Source organism: Oncorhynchus nerka, linkage group LG11, assembly GCF_034236695.1.
Source record: "Oncorhynchus nerka isolate Pitt River linkage group LG11, Oner_Uvic_2.0, whole genome shotgun sequence".
NCBI lineage: Eukaryota > Metazoa > Chordata > Actinopteri > Salmoniformes > Salmonidae > Oncorhynchus > Oncorhynchus nerka.
In genome coordinates, this window is record NC_088406.1 from 34,907,465 (window position 1) to 34,925,963 (window position 18,499).

Genomic DNA, 18,499 nt, shown 5'->3' on the forward strand with positions numbered 1-18,499 from the left:
AGTAAAAGGAGGTTTCTGGGGGCGATAAAATAGCATCAAGGTATAATGTACAGACAAAGGTATGGTAGGATGAGAATACAGTGGAGGTAAACCTAGGTATTAAGTGATGAAGAGAGAGATATTGTCTTTAGAAACATCATTGAAACCAGGAGATGTCATTGCATGTGTGGGTGGTGGAACTAATAGGTTGGATAAGGTATAGTGAGCAGGACTAGAGGCTCTACAGTGAAATAAGCCAATAAACACTAACCAGAACAGCAATGGACAATACATATTGACATTAAGGAGAGGCATGCTTAGTCGAGTGATCAAAAGGGTCCAGTGAGTGGAGAGGTTGGTTGGGGGTCACAGCGATTTAGACAGCTAGCCAGGCCATCGGTAGCAAGATAGCATAGGATGGAGGTCTGTTACTAGCCACCTCTTGCATTCCGTCAGTAGATTAGTGGGGTTCCGTGTGGTAGAGGGGATTAATCCAAATCACACAACAATAACAAAAATAAAAACAATAGATATAGTTATAGAGACCCAAGAAGAAAACATAATAATAATAAAAATAAATAAATTGTCCGATTGTCTATTCAGATAGCAGCCGGTAAGACAGCTAACGGTTAGCAGGCCGCAGATGTGCGTTCAGGTAACGTCGCGACGGAGGAGCCAGCCGGATAACTCCTTCGGGTAGATAACATCGGCAGTCCAGTTGTGAAGGCCCGGTGGGGCTCCGCGTAGGCAGTAAAACGGGTCCGGATAGGTGACTGCAGCCCAGGAGTGATTGATGGAACTCAGGAGTGATTGACCACATCGATTGAATAATTAATGTTTGCTCCGGAATCGACGAAAGCCGATAGTCACATGGATAGCAGCTAGCTAGCTGTGAAATCCAGGTATGAATGTCCAGAGAGCAGTTGAAATCCAGGGACATGGAGAGAAAAATTGGTCCGGTATGTTCCGAGCCGCGCTGCGCCGTACAAAACTGGCGATAGATTTTCGAGCTAAAGGATAGCTGATGACCACAAACCGTGGTTAGCTGAATACTAACGATTTGCCAGTAAAGAAGCTAACTAGCTTCTGAACTAGCTTCTGATTAGCTTCTGGCTAGTTTCTGGCAAGCTTCTTGGAGGATTACAGAATTGAGGTAAATAATACTTTTTTATAAATATAAATTGGTGAGGCGGGTTGCAGGAGAGTGTTTTGAAGATGAGTTGATGGAAAATAAAAATAAAATGTATGTGAAAAAAGTTGTAAATATATATATATATATACGGGACACAACAAGACGAGGACAAAAGACGTCTGAACTGCTATGCCATCTTGGAATGATCTTAACAAAGTGTGTAAACATACAGGGTCTAGATGGCCTATATCCTATCCTTTGATACAGTGATTCTCAGTGACATGGGTTTCCAGCCTCCCATTGATACAGACTGATAGGTCATTGTTCAGCCAATCATATCGCTGTGCCAATTGTATCCTGAATTTTACAACGCCTGGAGAACTCTCAAGCTGACCAATCAGTAGGCTGCTGCCCAGGCCATCTGGCCAATGGGAGCTTCTTATCTTTGAAGGTCCTTGTCTGATGACAGTCATCTACTCTGTTGAATGCCACAGTCCCTCTATACAATGGAATAAACTTGACATTAGAGGTCGACCGATTAATCGGAATGGCCGATTTAATTAGGGCCGATTTCCAAGTTTTCATAATCGAAAATCGGTTATTCTTGGACACCGATTTGGCTGAATATTTGTAAAATTTGAACACCTTTATTTAACTAGGCAAGTCAGTTAAGAACACATTCTTATTTTCAATGACGCCTAGGAACGGTGGGTTAACTGCCTTGTTCAGGGGCAGAACAACAGAACTCTCTAACCACCTGCCTTACATTGCACTCCACAAGGAGCCTGCCTGTTACGCGAATGCAGTAAGAAGCCAAGGTAAGTTGCTAGCTAGCATTAAACTTATCTTATGAAAAACAATCAATCAATCATAAATCACTAGTTAACTACACGTGGTTGATATTACTAGTTTATCTAGCGTTTCCTGCGTTGCACATAATCGGTGCGCATTCGCGAAAAAGGACTGACGTTGCGCCAACGTGTACCTAACCATTAACATCAATGCCTTTCTTAAAATCAATACACAAGTATATATTTTTAAACCTGCATATTTAGTTAATATTGCCTGCTAACATTAATTTATTTTAACTAGGGATAATGTGTCACTTCTCTTGCAGTCAGGGTATATGGAGCAGTTTGGGCCGCCTGGCTTGTTGCGAACTGTGTGAAGACTATTTCTTCCTAACAAAGACAGCCAACTTCACCAAACGGGGGATGATTTAACAAAAGCGCATTTGCGGAAAAAAGCACAATCGTTGCACGACTGTACCTAACCATAAACAAACATCAATGCGTTTCTTAAAATCAATACACAGAAGTATATATTTTTAAACCTGCATATTTAGCTAAAAGAAATCCAGGTTAGCAGGCAATATTAACCAGGTGAAATTGAGTCACTTCTCTTGCGTTCATTGCACGCAGAGTCGGGGTATATGCAACAGTTTGGGCCTCCTGGCTCGTTGAGAACTAATTTGCCCGAATGTTATGTAATTATGACATAACATTGAAGGTTGTACAATGTAACAGGAATATTTAGACTGATGGATGCCACCCGTTAGATAAAATACAGAACGGTTCCGTATTTCGCTGAAAGAATAAACGTTTTGTTTGAGATGATAGTTTCCGGATTCGACCATATTAATGACCTAAGGCTCGTATTTCTGTGTTATGTTATAATTAAGTCTATGATTTGATAGAGCAGTCTGACTGAGCGATGGTAGGCACAAGCAGGCTCGTAAGCATTCATTCAAACAGCACTTTCTTGCGTTTTGCCAGCAGCTCTTCACAATGCTTCAAGCATTGCGCTGTTTGACTTCAAGCCTATCAACTCCCGAGATTAGGCTGGTGTAACCGATGTGAAATGGCTAGCTAGTTAGCAGGGTGCACGCTAATAGTGTTTCAAACGTCACTCACTCTGAGACTTGAAGTAGTTGTTCCCCTTGCTCTACAAGGGCCGGCAGCTCTTGTGGAGCGATGGGTAACGCTGCTTCGAGGGTGGCTGTTGTCGATGTGTTCCTGGTTTGAGCCCAGGTAGGAGCGAGGAGAGGGACAGAAGCTATACTGTTACACTGGCAAAGTGCCTATAAGAACATCCAATAGTCAAAGGTATATGAAATACAAATCGTATAGAGAGAAATAGTCCTATAATTCCTATAATATCTACAACCTAAAACTTCTTACCTGGGAATATTGAAGACTTGTGCTAAAAGGAACCACCAGCGTTCATATGTTCTGAGCAAGGAACTTAAACGTTAGCTTTCTTACATGGCACATATTGCACTTTTACTTTCTTCTCCAACACTTTGTTTTTGCATTATCTAAACCAAATTGAACATGTTTCATTATTTACTTGAGGCTAAATTGATTTTATTGATGTATTATATTAAGTATTGTTGTAATTGTCATTATTACAAATACATAAATAAAAATTGGCCGATTTTTAATCGGTATCAGCTTTTTTTGGTCCTCCAATAATCTGTATCGGCATTGAAAAATCATAAATCGGTCGACTTCTACCTGACATTGTGCAGCAGTAGGTTCCATACGGTAAACACACACATAAGCCTTATCACGGCAGTCAGTCAGTGACTGCAGGCCAGACATAGCAGAGCGACTCTTTGTGTTCAGAACTGGGCTGGAGAGGGCGGGGGCTGGCCTCTCTCTCTGTCTCCCTCCTTCTTTCACGGCTGGACTGGTTGCTTCTTATGAAAAACAGTTTACACAGGGTTAGCAGCCACACAAAGGAAGATGCAAGACTTCCCACAGAGAAGAAGACAGCCAGGGAGATTACATATCTTCATATCTAAGAGGCTGGGAGGCCACGCTGACAGACTCCTCTGTGGTTTCTCTTTCTGTGGTTCCTTTCTAAGGCGATGCCCGAGGATGTATCTTCAATCTGAGCTTGCAAGAGAAGCCTTTAAGGAGGATGTGTGGAGTCACAGATTTTTAAAGCTTGAGAATGTAGCTTGTGGCTACATGAATCATCCTCATAAGTGTAGCAATTACTTTCATTTGATATTTTTATGAACTTTAATAGGTTTAAGACTCAATGTTCTGTTCCTAGATCAGATTTTAGAGATTCAGAAGAATTGAGCTCTCCAGATTTTACATGCCACAGGATAACTCAACTGTTCTGCTAGCATGTTGAGGTCAAACTTTGTTGGCATACATACTTGTCCATTTTAAGTAGCTAATCGACCAAGCTGCTCTTTGAGAGGTCTGAGAGCTGATAGTGCAGTTTAATCCATTTTTAGTTTGAATCGTTTTACTGCCATTTTGCCAGATGACAGGAACGTTAGTCCAAAAACAGAAAACATTTGAAAAGCTATGATTTAATGAGTGCCAATCTTGTGACAGTGCCACCCTGTGGTCGTTTCCTGTAACATCTGTATTTTTTAAATAATCTTTTCCATATGAAATTGTTCTATCTTCGATCTCTTCCAAGCCTCTCACCCAGAGGGCTTAGTTGAGGGGAAGTCAGCTCATCCTGTCATGAGGAAGCAAGAGACCATCTCAGTCGACATTAGATACTAGTCTGGCGGCATGTAGCCTAGCGGTTAAGAGCGTACACTAATTTATTCTGTAAGTCGCTCTGGATAAGAGCATCTGCTAAATGACAGAGCTGAAATGTGCAACCTCTCATAAATCAACAAAAGTCTTGACTGACTGGAACTAATGCAGCTTTGTTGATTTACTAACTGAAATGACATGCTATTGCAAGTATAGCAAGTTATTTTCTCTCTGAATAACTGATTGCCCCTCCAAGTGAGTGGGCTGGGGAGCTGCTGCCTGTCTGCTGTGGTGTTATAGTGAGTTATTCCTGCTGTCTTATGATTCTAGGCCCCATCTGTAATTCCCATTTGTTAAATGGTGAGATCAAGCCTGGGATCTGTGTTTGAGGGCTTGTAAAAAGACATTCGGGTAGTGACATAGTTGTCATCAAAGCTCCACCACACGCCCTTTTATACTATTCCTCACCAGGCATGAAGGAATACAACACTCCCTCTTTCTTTCTCCCTCCCTCCCACGCATACACTATTCAAACACGCTGTGATGTGTGTCTGAAGCTTCCCAGCCTTGTAGTCCTTGAGTGAGGCTTTGGAGGGATGATGTTGGACCCCCCCAAGAGTGGGGTGCATGATGGAACCCTGGCTAGCTGGGCACACTGCCTGCAGGAGGGGAGAGAGAGAGAAGAGAGGTCCCCAGTCTTCAAAACCAAGCAGACATTGAGACTATCACCTTGAGTTGTGAATGAGTAATATTAAGTGGCATAGTTCATCTTGTGTGCTGTCCCAGTTTTATTACCAATATCAAGTCATAACTGATTGAAGCAATTGTTTTTATATTCAGTCATAAGGATGTTAGTAGTTATCCAGCAATTGCTTTTGCATGACACACAGGATAAACTGTTGTTGATAATATGTAGGCTAGTCTACTTCACATGTGATTGTCATACAACTTATTTCCCAGGCATAATTGCTACCGCATATAGACAGGTTTGACAGAGAGTCAGCTGGTAGGCAAGATTGTCATATGATCATGACTGACCTGTCTGTGTTCCCAGGATGACATGAGTGACTCCCTGCGTGACTACACCAACCTCCCAGAGGCAGCACCCCTGCTCACCATCCTGGACATGTCTGCCCGGGCCAAGTACGTTAAGGACGTGGAGGAGATCACACCGGCCGTGGTGGAGACCTTTGTCCAAGACTTCCTGGCTGAGAAGCTCAAACCAGAGCCCATTTAGAGAGCACACTTGGTCTGTATCCCAAATGGCATCCTATTCCCTAGTATCCCAAATGGCATCCTATTCCCTATATAGTGCACTACTTTTGAAAAGCAATGCACTATATAGGGGACAGGGTGCCATTTGGGGGACACACCTAGAAACCTACGGGACCGAAACCCATAACCTCCAAACCCTGACCTCCCAGTTACCACCACCAGCCTCCTCTCCCCCTTTCTGTCAGAGGAAGTTCTCACTTTTTACAGACATTACCTTTTTTTAGACATGTCTTTCTCGCATGGAGTCTTCTCCTTCTCCTGTGGTGCCTTGCATTGACTACAGCCCCTACAGTAATATGGAGATTTTGTTGCTTTTTTGCTTCCAATAGCTTTTTTAAAATCAGTTTCATTATTAGCATTTCTTGAAACTAGAACTTGAAACTAGAAGAAACCACACAATGTTGACCCAATGGACTTGACATGTCACAATGTCTCTTTATTACCTTTGCTGAACCCACATTGCTTTTGTTTTCCAAAATGTGCTGAGAAAGAATAAAATGATTGCAACAAATTTTCTAAGTTCTATAGTTGTAATTTACAAATATGCAATGCAGAAAATGTCCTGAACTTCAGTTTAATGTAACTGTCTTATTGTTCTTCTGTTTTAAAGGTGCTGCATAAATGTTAAGATTTCCCTGGTTTAAAAGGTCATTTTGTTTTGTATTGCATCTGGCTTTGTGTGTCATGGTATTTCAAATACTATTCACTTGTCTTGTTCTACAATGAAGTGAGTGATAGTCAGCTCTACCCAATTGTTAAGTTTCCATCTCAACCACCATGACATTTAAGAGGATTTTCTGTGAAGATCCCATCTATTGAAAAGGCCAGATATTTTTGAAGGCACAAAAATGGCATTAAAATCCACCTTAGCAACTAAGTGTTGGAAGTATGAATTCACATTTTTCACTCCCTGGTTGTCTCTAGTCATGACTTCACAGCCATTAAAATTCACTGTTAAGCACAATTGTCTTATGTTGTCAACTTCCTCTATCCATGAGGCCAGTTTTATTCCATTGGGAGCAAATGTATTTTAGACAGTATTAGCTTGGTATCACTTCTACATGTGTGCATTATTTATATACAATGACTCCAGAAATGTAGTTTCCATTTATATTTCTAATTTTAAAAAGCAAAATCAAGTGTGTTCTTTGATGTCAGGCATTTGTACACAACCCATATGTTTACAGTATAAGAAAAAAAGTATTTCACACCTTTCACATGCAGTACTGTTTTTTTAACCGTACAACTTCATAACATACAGTAAATGGTCTCAGAAGTTGCTTCAGGTGCCACCTTGTGGTTACTATGATAATTGCTTTCGGGCCTGTTAGATGGACAGATTATTTCCCTTGCTAAACAGACACACTTAGCACATGACTGCTTAATCTCTATACTGGACATCTTGCATGGCAGCAGTTTACAGTCAACTGACAGGAAATCTAGAGGCCAACTGCGTGTGGAGCAGCAGGGTAGCCTAGTGGTTAGAGCAGTAACCGGAAGGTTGCAAGTTCAAATCCCCGAGCTGACAAATCTGTCGTTCTGCCCCTGAACAGGCAGTTAACCCACTGATCCTAGGCCGTCATTGAAAATAAGAACTTGTTCTTAATTGACTTGCCTAGTTAAATAAAGGTGAAATAAAAAAATAAATAAAGTGGAGACTAAGTGAAGCTTCTAAAGCCACACTGGCAGGAATGTTGGAAGACAAGAGGAAATATGCAGACAGGAAAGAACACAGAATTTCCACAATGTGAAATGTGTCACTCATTTTACTTCACTTATTATTAGCTGAGAGTTGAATATGGAAATTAAATCCATCCATATGATTCACTCTGACATGATGAGGTGCAGCCAAGAATGTATGCATGGAAAAAGTGACCAACACCAGGAATAACATGTCCATTACACTCCAAATGGATTCCAATGGATGGATCATGGAAATTGCACCTTAGACTTAGCTTTCCTCCCAGATGTCTCCATTAGGTTCAACAGTTGCCTTCTGCCTTCAAATAGGAGAATGCTGGCTGCCATGGCTGAGTTGAGACTGTCCACACCAGGGACCACAGGGATAAACAGTCTTTGACCGGCAGTTTTCTCAGCTAATTGGACAGCCTCTAGACTCAGTCCATGAGTCTCTCCACCTATCACAAGACCAGTGTTCCCCTGAGCCCAGCCCTCATGGTACAACTTCGTCTTCACTCTTGGAAGTGTCAGTTCGGAGTCTAAATCTGATTCATATTCCTTATAGTCGAAATCTGATTCATATTCCTTATAGCGCATGTCTTTACAATTAGGCCTGCTACTCACCCATCCATATTCCCCCATCTTTGAAGGTTTGTTGGACTGGTTTGCTTCCTCAGCTACTTCTCTCTCAGAGCCACTGCAGTTATCTGCCACGTGGACAGTCACCAACTTTGGCAGCTGGTTCTGAATGTCGTCCCAGTCCAAGCTGGGGAAGATGGGAAGGCGGAAATGGGCACCCATCGCTGCTCGCAGCACCTTAGGTTCCCAAGCGTCCACACAACCTGTGAAAATAGACACAAGATACTTAGTGAAAATAGACACAAGATACTTAGTGAAAGACACATTCAGAGTAGTGCACAGGTTTATACACAGCAATTCCTCACTATCAGCTCCACTCCAAATGGCATCATTGACTTGGATTATGCCCATTCCCAGCTTATCATCATGACATACCCTTGGTGAGCAGGACATTGTGGCAGCCTGCAGCAACAGCACAGCGCAGGATGGTGCCCAGGTTCCCAGGGTCCCGCACGTTGTCGCAGATCAGGGACAGCGGCACAGACTGACCACGCTGGTCCTGAGGGAATGTCAGCCGGGATGGGTCTGGCAGAGAAAATATGGCTACAAGGGGTAGGCGTTGTCAATATACAGTACTTATTCTCAACAATATATATGTAGAACTTCAAAAGCATTCTGAAAATGAAAACATGCAGCCCATCATACCTATCACTCCTTGTGGAGCTACAAGGTCAGACCAGATCTTGATGTCCTCAAACTTGACTTTGACCAGAGTGGCCCTCTTCAGTTTGTCCAAGGGGAGATCACACAGTCTCTCCACAGAACTGAAGAACACCATCTGAGGGTTGGCTCCAGCAGCCAGGGCATCGCAGATCAGGCGTCTCCCCTCCAACAGGATCTTACCCTGGTGCTCCCGAAACGTCCTGGAGCAAGCCACACTCACTACCCTCCTGGGAGATGGAGAGGGGAAAAGAGGTCATGATATCTGGGCTGAACATCAGCTAACAAACTAAGCCTACATTCAAACATACATAACAGTCCCGTAGTTACTAGACATCTACTGGCCACTATAATTAAATAGGATATATTCACTCAACATATAACATAGGGTCGATAGCCAACATGCACTGAGACTTACGCCAATCTTTTGTCACCAGGTAAGGCCCTTTCGAATTTGAGGCCACCTAGTTGGTCCTTCAGATTGGTTGTATGTTCCGACGTTGTGGATGCATTGTCATTTCTGGCACTCCATGACATGCTGCTAACACGTTTATTAGTGGTCTCGTTTTTTAAAATGGCGTTGACAGTGGACTCCCTCATTTTGGACGCAACTTTTTGAGACTGCTTGTTGACTATTTGATCTGACCTCTGTTTCGATGTTGGAGAGGTCGTCTCACTATCAGGATACAACACCTTCACAGGCCTCCTTTTCAATGCTCGCACGTATCTCTTTGAATCTACGATACAGTCGTTACTTTTTTTCAGAATATTACTTCGTTCCGCTACAAGAATATTCCAAAACATGCCTCTCACGAACGCCGCCATCTTTGCTACAACAGCAAGAAGAGAGCGTGATAACGTTCGATAGTATGACGATTGGTTGGTTTATACCATTATAAAGGGAGGGGGGGGGGTAATCCAAGTAAAACATATTTTATGTTGGTAATACTGCTTTGTAAAACAATATTAGATGCTTAACTTTTAATTTAAATACTCCTCGTTATCTTGAGATAGATTTTGGATCTGCGAATGAGTTGCAAATCATTTTAAGTGTACCGAAAATGTTGTCTTCCGTAGAATCGACACCAGAGCAATCGATTGCAGGCTCCTCAATCGACGTAGACAAACTGAGCGTGATATATAATCGTATAGTACATAGCATACAAACTCACCGGGTGAACATGGCTTTGAGTCGAGCCTTGCATTTTGTATTCAAAGTGGGTGACAGAAGCAAAACGGCCACCTTTTACCGAGATGTGCTCGGCATGAAGGTACATGTTCAGCTCTTTCGTAGAACATCCTCAAACCTTGCACAGTGTACCACTGTTGCATTATTTTGTTATGATTGTTCTTCAATGTTGTTCATTGTTCTGTAAACACGTCATTGGGGACTAGATCACTGTTTTGTCAAAATCACTGATTTGATTTCAGATTTTGCGTCACGAAGAGTTTGAAGAAGGATGCAAGGCCACTTGTAATGGGTAGGCAGGCTGTCAACTTTACTGTTCAAACCTCCCCTTGAAACGGACTTTGGTCTGTAAACACCTCTTGTGAAAATGGATTGTTTGAATTACTTGTGTAACAATACGGTCACTCCTTCTCTCATATGATGCCCTACTTGCATGTGTGAGTTAAGCCCTTATGATGGAAAATGGAGCAAGACAATGGTCGGCTTTGGTCCAGAAGATGATCACTTTGCGGCTGAGCTGACCTACAATTATGGAGTGGGAGAATATCGCCTTGGCAATGACTTCCTGGTAAGTGAATGGTTGTTCATGAACAACCATATGTATATTATTTTTAACACAATCCTAACTAAATTTCAGGGTCTGACTCTGCAGTCTAGCCAGGCTGTCAGTAATGCTAAGCGGCTTGGTTGGCCCCTCACTGAGGTTGGAAAGGCCCTCTATCTGGTTGAGGCTCCAGGAGGTTATCGCTTCTACCTGGTGGACAAAGAACAGCCTCCTAATGGTGGGTCAACATTGCTTTGCACAGAAGATCATTGCTGTAGTATACTGTAAAGTAGAGCAGTAGACCATGTTTATTTTAAAGTCCAGGAGGAAATGAATTAACCTGGGTACCAGTCTGTTTGTGCCATCATGCCAATCCTTGCCATGCCATGTTTGGCTTGCATGGAGTAGGCAAGAGCACAAACAGATCTGGAACCAGTCTAGATATGAATACTCCTTATATTCAGGTAACTGACAAAATAAAGTAAACACTAACATAGTGTTTTAATAGGGTGTTGAGTCCCCACAACCTGACAGAACAGCTTCAATGCACCTTGGCATAGATTCTACAAGTGTCTGGAACTTATTGGAGGGATGTAACCTTCATTCTTCTACAAGAAATTCCATAATTTGGTGTTTTGTTGATGGTGGTGGAAAATGCTCTCTCAGGCACCACTCCAGAATATCCCATAAGTGTTCAATTGGGTTGAGATCTGGTGACTGACACACACACCCACCCACCCCTTTAAAACCCCTATGCTCCTTTGATAGCCCTCTTTCAAAGTCACAGATCAAATGTATTTATATAGCCCTTCTTACATCAGCTGATATCTCAAAGTGCTGTACAGAAACCCAGCCTAAAACCCCAAACAGCAAGCAATGCAGGTGTAGAAGCACGGTGGCTAGGAAAAACTCCCTAGAAAGGCCAAAACCTAGGAAGAAACCTAGACTAACCAGGCTATGAGGGGTGGCCAGTCCTCATCTGGCTGTGCCAGGTGGAGATAACAGAACATGGCCACAATGTTCATAAATGACCAGCATGGTCAAATAATAATAATCACAGTAGTTGTCGAGGGTGCAGCAAGTCAGCACCTCAGGAGTAAATGTCAGTTGGCTTTTCATAGCCGATCATTAAGAGTATCTCTACCGCTCCTGCTGTCTCTAGAGAGTTGATAACAGCAGGTCTGGGACAGGTAGCACGTTCAGGGTTCCATAGGCAGGCAGAACAGTTTAAACTGGAGCAGCAGCATGGCCAGGTGGACTGGGGACAGCAAGGAGTCATCATGCCAGGTAGTCCTGAGGCATGGTCCTAGGGCTCAGGTCCTCAGAGAGAGAAAGAGAGAATTAGAGAGAGCATAGTTAAATTCACACAGGACACTGGATAAGACAGGAGAAGTACTCCAGATATAACAAACTGACCCTAGCCCCCTGACACAAACTACTGCAGCATAAATACTGGAGGCTGAGACAGAAGGGGCCAGGAGACACTGTGGCCCCATCCGAGGACACCCCCGGACAGGGCCAAACAGGAAGGATATAACCCCACCCACTTAGCCAAAGCACAGCCCCAACACTACTAGAGGGATGTCTTCAACCACCAACTTACCATCCTGAGACAAGGCAGAGTATAGCCCACAAAGATCTCCGCCACGGCACAACCCAAGGGGGGAGCGCCAACCCAGACAGGAAGATCACATCAGTGACTCAACCCACTCAAGTGACGCACCCCTCCTAGGGACGGCATGAAAGAGCACCAGTAAGCCAGTGACTCAGCCCCTGTAATAGGGTTAGAGGTAGAGAATCCAAGTGGAGAGAGGGGAACCGGCCAGGCAGAGACAGCAAGGGTGGTTCGTTGCAACAGAGCCTTTCCGTTCACCTTCACACTCCTGGGCCAGACTACACTCAATCATATGACCCACTGAAGAGATGAGTCTTCAGTAAAGACAGATCTCTTCTGCTAGCCATGGTAGCCAAAATAATGGGCAACTGAGCATTTTTATATGTGACCCTAAGCATGATGGGATGTTAATTGCTTAATTAACTCAGGAACCCCACCTGTTTGCAAGCACCTGCTTTCAGAATACTTTGTGTCCCTCGTTTCCTTTAAATTGGCATGTACCTGTATATTGTGAATGTTTATCTGTTTTTCACTTGGTTAAAGATCCTGTACAGAAGGTGTGTCTGGCAGTGTCTGACCTGCAGAAATCAACACACTACTGGTCCTCCCTTTTGGGGATGAAGGTGATAGAGAGACATGAGGAGAAGACTGTGCTGATGGGATTCACAGACACTCAGGTCCGTGGTGGTACCTTAATTGGGGGGGACGAACTCGTGGTAATGGCTGGGGTGGAATGGTATCAAATACATCAAACAAAAGGTTTCCATGTGGTTGATGCCATTCCATTTGCTCCGTTACGGACATTATGAGCCTTCCTCCCCTCAGCAGCCTCCTGTGTTCTACACTTAGAATGCGACTGTGTTTTTGCATGAATTGATAAGATGGTGCTAATGCTAGGTGTGTGTTTTTCTCTATATTTGCAGTGTAAACTAGAGCTTCACAACATTAGTGGGACAGTAGATCATGGGACAGCCTTCGGGCGGATAGCGTTCTCTTGTCCACGTGAGCAGGTGAAGTAATAGATCCTTTTCCAGTACATGACACACTGACGTCACGCGCAGATGCGCCCGACTCTTGGCTGCAGTAAGAAAGCCATCGCCATCTGTGCCCATTCAACAAAGCCTTTTTGGGGTTCTCATACGCATACAATTATGTTTTGATTCTTGCTTGAACAGTCACTACGATTATATTTGGTTGTGATCTTAGCGAAATAACTATTTTGGATGCAGCAGTTGTTAGCTACAATACTAACGCTCATTGATACAGGCTGTAGCAAAAGCTAGCCAAAGAGCCATTTTACTGGTTGAAGTTTGTGTTTAAGTATATTGCAGTTTATTTTGTGATGACACAAACTAAAATCCAATTATAATCGAAAAGTGTGAATTGCACTCGTAAGCAACGTATAGTGCCTTGCAAAAGTATCCATCCCCCTTGGAGTGTTTCCTATTTTGTTGCATTACAACCTGTAATTTAAAATTATTTTTATTTGGATTTCATGTAATGGACATGCACAAAATAGTCCAAATTGGTGAAGTTTCAAAATTGAAAAGTGGTGCGTGCATCACCCCCTTTGATATGAAGCCCCTAAATAAGATCTGGTGCAACCAATTACCTTCAGAAGTCACATAATTAGTTAGATTGCACACAGGTGGACTTTATTTAAGTGTCACATGATCTGTCACATGTTCTCAGTATATATACACCTGTTCTGAAAGGCCCCAGAGTCTGCGGCACCACCAAGCAAGCGGCACCAGGAAGACCAAGGAGTTCTCCAAACAGGTCAGGGACAAAGTTCTGGAGAAGTACAAACAGGTCAGGGACAAAGTTCTGGAGAAGTACAAACAGGGCAGGGACAAAGTTCTGGAGTTGGGTCATAAAAAAATATCCAAAACTTTGAACATCCCATGGAGCACCATTAAATCCATTATTTTAAAAATGAAAAGAATATGGCACAACAAACCTGCCAAGAGAGGGCTGCCCACCAAATCTCATGGACCAGGCAAGGAGGGCATTAATCAGAGAGGCGACAAAGACGAAAGATAACCCTGAAGGAGCTGTAAAAGCTCCACAACGGAGATTGGAGTATCTGTCCATAGGACCGCTTTACGGAAGTGGCCAGAAAAAAGCCATTGCTTAAATTTAAAAATAAGCAAACACGTTTGGTGTTTGCCAAAGGGCATGTGGGAGACTCCCCAAACATATGAAAGAAGGTACTCTTGTTAGATGAGACTAAAATTTAGCTTTTTGGCCATCAAGGACAACGCTATGTCTGGCGCAAATCCAACACCTCCATCACCCCGAGAACACCATCGGCAGGGACCGGGAAACTGGTCCGAATTGAAGGAATGATGGGTGGTGCTATGTACAGGGAGATTCTTGAGGGAAAACTGTTTCAGTCTTCCAGAGATTTGACACTGGGACAGAGGTTCACCTTCCAGCAGGACAATGACCCTAAGCATACTGCTAAAGCAACACTTGAGTGGTTTAAGGGGAAAGATTTAAATGTTTTGAAATGGCTAGTCAAAGCCCAGACCTCAATCCAATTAAGAATCTGTGGTATGATTTAAAGATTGCTGTACGCCAGCGGAACCCATCCAACTTGAAGGAGCTGGAGCAGTTTTGCCTTGCAGAATGGGCAAAAACCCTAATGGCTAGATGTGCCAAGCTTATAGACACCCCTAGAGACTTGCAGCTGTAATTGCTGCAAAAGGCGGCTTTACAAAGTACTGACTTTGGAGGGGGGGTGAATAGTTATGCACGCTCAAGTTTTCAGATTTTTTTTGTCTTTTATTTCTTGTTTGTTTCACAAATATTTTGCATCTTCAAAGTGGTAGGCATGTTGTGTAAATCAAATGATACAAACCCCAAAAAAATCCATTTTAATACCAGGTTGTAATGCAGCAAAGTAGGAAAAATGCCAACGGGGGTGAATACTTTCGTAAGTCACTGTAAATAGAGGCTCTTTTTTTCTGGTGTATTATAAAAACTCCCCCTTGTTCTGCCACCAACTTGCACACATCACCCTTGTGCGGCAAAGTTAGCAAAACAAAATGGTCTATACAATGCTTTAAATTCTTAAATTATTTGCCCCACTGATTCTTTACATACATGCACACAGAAAGCAATATTCAACTATTTGTTTTATTATTTTTAGTTGGCAGATCTTGAAGCCCTGATGACAAAAGAGAACCAGAAAATCCTTACTCCCTTGGTTAGCCTGGACACCCCTGGGAAGGCAACAGTAGAAGTGGTCATTTTGGCTGATCCAGTGAGTGCCTTACCAAATTATTAACATGGGTAGACTTGATTCATTATAAATTCTCACATAACTGTGGTCATCTGTCTTCTAGGATGCCCATGAGATCTGCTTTGTGGGAGATGAGGCATTCAGACAACTCTCCCAGATGGACCCCAGTGGAAATGCGTTGCTGGATAAGGTTGGTATTTAGAAATATTATACAAATTAAACAATACTTTTCATTATCGCAGAGTACATGCTCTTAATCTTTTACCCTAATTTATTTTCAGGCTATGGCTGAAGATAAAAGCGATGACTGGTTTGCCAAGCACAACAAGCAGAAGGCTTCAGCATAAGTGCGAAGAACATAGCTTAGCCATCATGGGTCTTCTGGACATTTCCAACCTTTTGCCCCATATATGGCATTACCCTTCCAGCGGCACAATGTCAGTAGATTTTACTCAACCAGAAGTATTATTTTGAGATGCTTAGAATGAGACTGAAAGTGTAGCTGTATTTGAGTCTTACTGTGGCAGACGCTTGATGATCATAGACCACTTATATTAACCTTGTTTGTGTATGCATTGAAAAGAATTGTACCTCTTCAGCTCAATGACATGAGTAAAACACTAATACTTGTGACTTCATGAGAACAGTGCATTTATGGTGAAGAGTAATATCCATTTGAAGTCCTCACACTGCCAAATTGTAGGTAAAGTTTTGTGAAATGTGCAGACATTGGTGGGCGGCCCTTGGTTGAAAAACCAATGAAACGAGGGGGTATATGCATATCTCTTGTGGTGTAGAAGCTGTGTCATGTCATGCTCATTGAACTATCAAATGGGAAAATCAAACTGAGCAATATAAAAAGGGGATGACATTAACATTTTCTTGAAGATGGGAGAACTGCCTCACCTTTGCTAACTCACTCCAACTACCATTTTCTAGTGATCCCCTTTCTTTGGCATGAGATGAATGACACTGAATAAGAAAGTGTCTAGTTCATTTTTAAACTAGCTGTTCTTGAGTGGTTATGCTGCATAATAAAGGGAGAAACATAGTACATAATTGTTCACTGATTGAAAAGGATTAAGTGCAATATGGCTAGGTGAAAGGTGGGTTGAGTGTGAGGCGTTTCATACTCCGGGTTACAAATTAGTCGACCATTGACTTTTTTGTTTCTCATTGCGCCTCTGTTTACAGTGTAGACAACACACCTAGAAGATGATGCTGATGCTGCTTTGCCACTGAAAATGTAATGAAGATAAGAACCCTCCGGGCGGGATGAGAACATTTGACACATTCAGATGTTCGACAAGCTGAAAAGGGGATAATACTTGTTAGCTAGCCCCCTAATTACCAAGTTTGCCAACATTGGTTTCAATTGAAGCTAGCTAATGTTACGAGGCTATTTACCTAGCCAACTAACGTTAGTTAGCTAATAACTGACTACTGTTAATGATGTGAGTATAGTTAGCTAACTCGCTACTCGAAGCGGTGAACCATTGCTAGCGTTCCATCTTTCTTAGCCAGCTAGCTAACGTTATCGTTTCCTTCAAACTTTTTTGTGACAGGTACTGAAGCCAGTTAGCGAACGTTAGCTTACCACAGTCTGGCCCTAGAGCTAGCAAAGTGTAACTTATCAGATTTTACAGACAAGACAAGGTTAGGGCTCTGCTCAATCAGTGGCCCGCCCCTGTGAATAGTCATGGGTTATAAAACGTTTCAGACACACCCTTCTCGCTCCACTATATAAAGCCTTGACGACAATATAACCTCCTGTTCCGAGGATGTGAGGACTACGGTCCGGTGACAGAATGGTTCAGATAATAACTACAGAACAAAGCCAACATCAGCGTGAGCTTTGGTTGCGAATGGTATGAACTTTGAACTCTTATTGAGTTTGTTGAGTTTATTTTTATTTACAGGGACAGTGCACATTAATCAACGTTTCAGTAAAAGTGCCGGTTTTAGCCAGCCGGCTAATTTTCAACTGCCGTCCCTGGAAAGGTTATTAAAAACAATTACAATATACACAATAGCAACATACGACAAGCAAGACATAGCATACATACACAGCAACATAGGACAAGCAAGACGTAGCATACAGACATAGCAACATAGAACAAAAAGCAGCAGGACAAATTTCATAAAAGCAACTAAGTGTTTCCACACCTCACAAGCTACAGACAACATGGAAAGCGGCAACACACCGCTAGGGACCATGTTCACAAATCTGATTGACCTTTAGCCATGTCTTCAAGCATTTTGTGAAAGTATGATATGTGGTGCAGTTATTTGTGTCTGATGGCAGTGTATTCCAGACATGGGGAGCTCTCACAGAGAAAGCGGATTTACTAAAGGTGCTTTTCCTTAAGGGAACTATACAGTCACCTCTCATGGCAGACCTTGTGGATCTGCTGCCATATGTTTGGGTTTTCTTTTTAACAAAAATACTGAGTGGAGGGGGAGCCAGGCCATTTAGTATCTTGAATACAAGACATGCGTCTGTGTATTGCACAAGATTTTCCCAACTCAGGAGCTCATGCTTTCTGAGGATGTAACAGTGATGATGGCTATTGGGCTTCCTATCAAGCACTTTTGAGAGCCTGTTTATAGACAGACTGAATAAGTCTTACTGTTGTACAGCAAGCTTGGGCCCAACTAGTCAAGCAGTATGTTAAGTGGGGGGGTATCATACATTTGAAGTACAGTTTTGCTACCTCTGTAGTCAAACAATTTCGTATGAATCGGAAATTAACTAGGTTGAATTTGGTTATTTGAATTACCTTTTTCACATGCTTTTTAAAAGAGAGGTTGGAATCAAGTATGATGCCAAGGTACTTAAAATCAGATACCACCTGGAGCTTCACCCCTGACACATAGACATATGGCTCAGTAGCATCTGTTGCCCTCTTTGTGAAGAACATGCAAACAGTTTTTTTCACATTGAGATGCAAACATGAGTCACTGAGCCACTTTGTAACCTGGACCATTACAGTAAATGTTTTTTATTTTTTTATTTTACCTTTATTTAAC

The 18,499-nt window shown here is 42.5% G+C and overlaps 3 protein-coding genes across 4 annotated transcripts in view; 2 read left to right on the forward strand and 1 right to left on the reverse strand.

The window, feature by feature from the left end:
* The window catches only part of nxn (nucleoredoxin), a 91,024-nt gene extending 84,165 nt beyond the window's left edge, over positions 1–6,859 (forward strand). Inside the window, exon 8 of the mRNA XM_029672494.2 lies at positions 5,675–6,859. Within this exon, the coding sequence (XP_029528354.1) occupies positions 5,675–5,857 (183 nt within the window). The 3' untranslated portion in view covers positions 5,858–6,859. The remainder of the gene's footprint in view (positions 1–5,674) is intronic.
* On the reverse strand, positions 3,329–9,737 carry mrm3a (mitochondrial rRNA methyltransferase 3a). 2 transcript variants are annotated; one of them, XM_029672493.2, is made up of 5 exons: positions 9,293–9,737; positions 8,860–9,104; positions 8,590–8,757; positions 8,200–8,417; positions 3,329–5,279 (listed from the first exon to the last, which is right to left on the reverse strand). In XM_029672493.2, exons 1-5 carry the CDS (start codon positions 9,697–9,699, stop codon positions 5,085–5,087), a joined length of 1,233 nt encoding a protein of 410 aa, XP_029528353.2. In that variant the 5' UTR covers positions 9,700–9,737; the 3' UTR covers positions 3,329–5,084. The 2 variants fall into 2 exon arrangements, with proteins under 2 accessions (XP_029528353.2, XP_029528352.2); XM_029672492.2 differs by lacking the exon at positions 3,329–5,279 and having other exon boundaries at positions 6,308–8,417; positions 9,293–9,734.
* A 232-nt stretch (positions 9,738–9,969) lies between these two features.
* On the forward strand, positions 9,970–16,520 carry LOC115136746 (glyoxalase domain-containing protein 4-like). Its single transcript, XM_029672495.2, has 9 exons — positions 9,970–10,145; positions 10,306–10,355; positions 10,511–10,631; positions 10,701–10,845; positions 12,766–12,899; positions 13,146–13,232; positions 15,377–15,490; positions 15,573–15,659; positions 15,751–16,520. Exons 1-9 carry the CDS (start codon positions 10,056–10,058, stop codon positions 15,814–15,816), a joined length of 894 nt encoding a protein of 297 aa, XP_029528355.1. The 5' UTR covers positions 9,970–10,055; the 3' UTR covers positions 15,817–16,520.
* The last annotated feature ends 1,979 nt before the right edge of the window (positions 16,521–18,499 follow it).

What these genes read in the sequence shown, in the direction of transcription:
- mrm3a (XM_029672492.2), bottom strand. Translation starts at nt 9,699, where the DNA reads ATGGCGGCGTTCGTGAGAGGCATGTTTTGGAATATTCTTGTAGCGGAA. An exon ending in AGCTCCACAAGGAGTGATAG is followed by an intron (nt 8,758 to 8,859) that starts GTATGATGGGCT and finishes TACCCCTTGTAG; the next exon opens with CCATATTTTCTCTGCCAGAC. An exon ending in CAATGTCCTGCTCACCAAGG is followed by an intron (nt 8,418 to 8,589) that starts GTATGTCATGAT and finishes CTATTTTCACAG; the next exon opens with GTTGTGTGGACGCTTGGGAA.
- LOC115136746 (XM_029672495.2), top strand. Translation starts at nt 10,056, where the DNA reads ATGGCTTTGAGTCGAGCCTTGCATTTTGTATTCAAAGTGGGTGACAGA. An exon ending in GCCTTGGCAATGACTTCCTG is followed by an intron (nt 10,632 to 10,700) that starts GTAAGTGAATGG and finishes ACTAAATTTCAG; the next exon opens with GGTCTGACTCTGCAGTCTAG. An exon ending in TGGTCATTTTGGCTGATCCA is followed by an intron (nt 15,491 to 15,572) that starts GTGAGTGCCTTA and finishes TCTGTCTTCTAG; the next exon opens with GATGCCCATGAGATCTGCTT.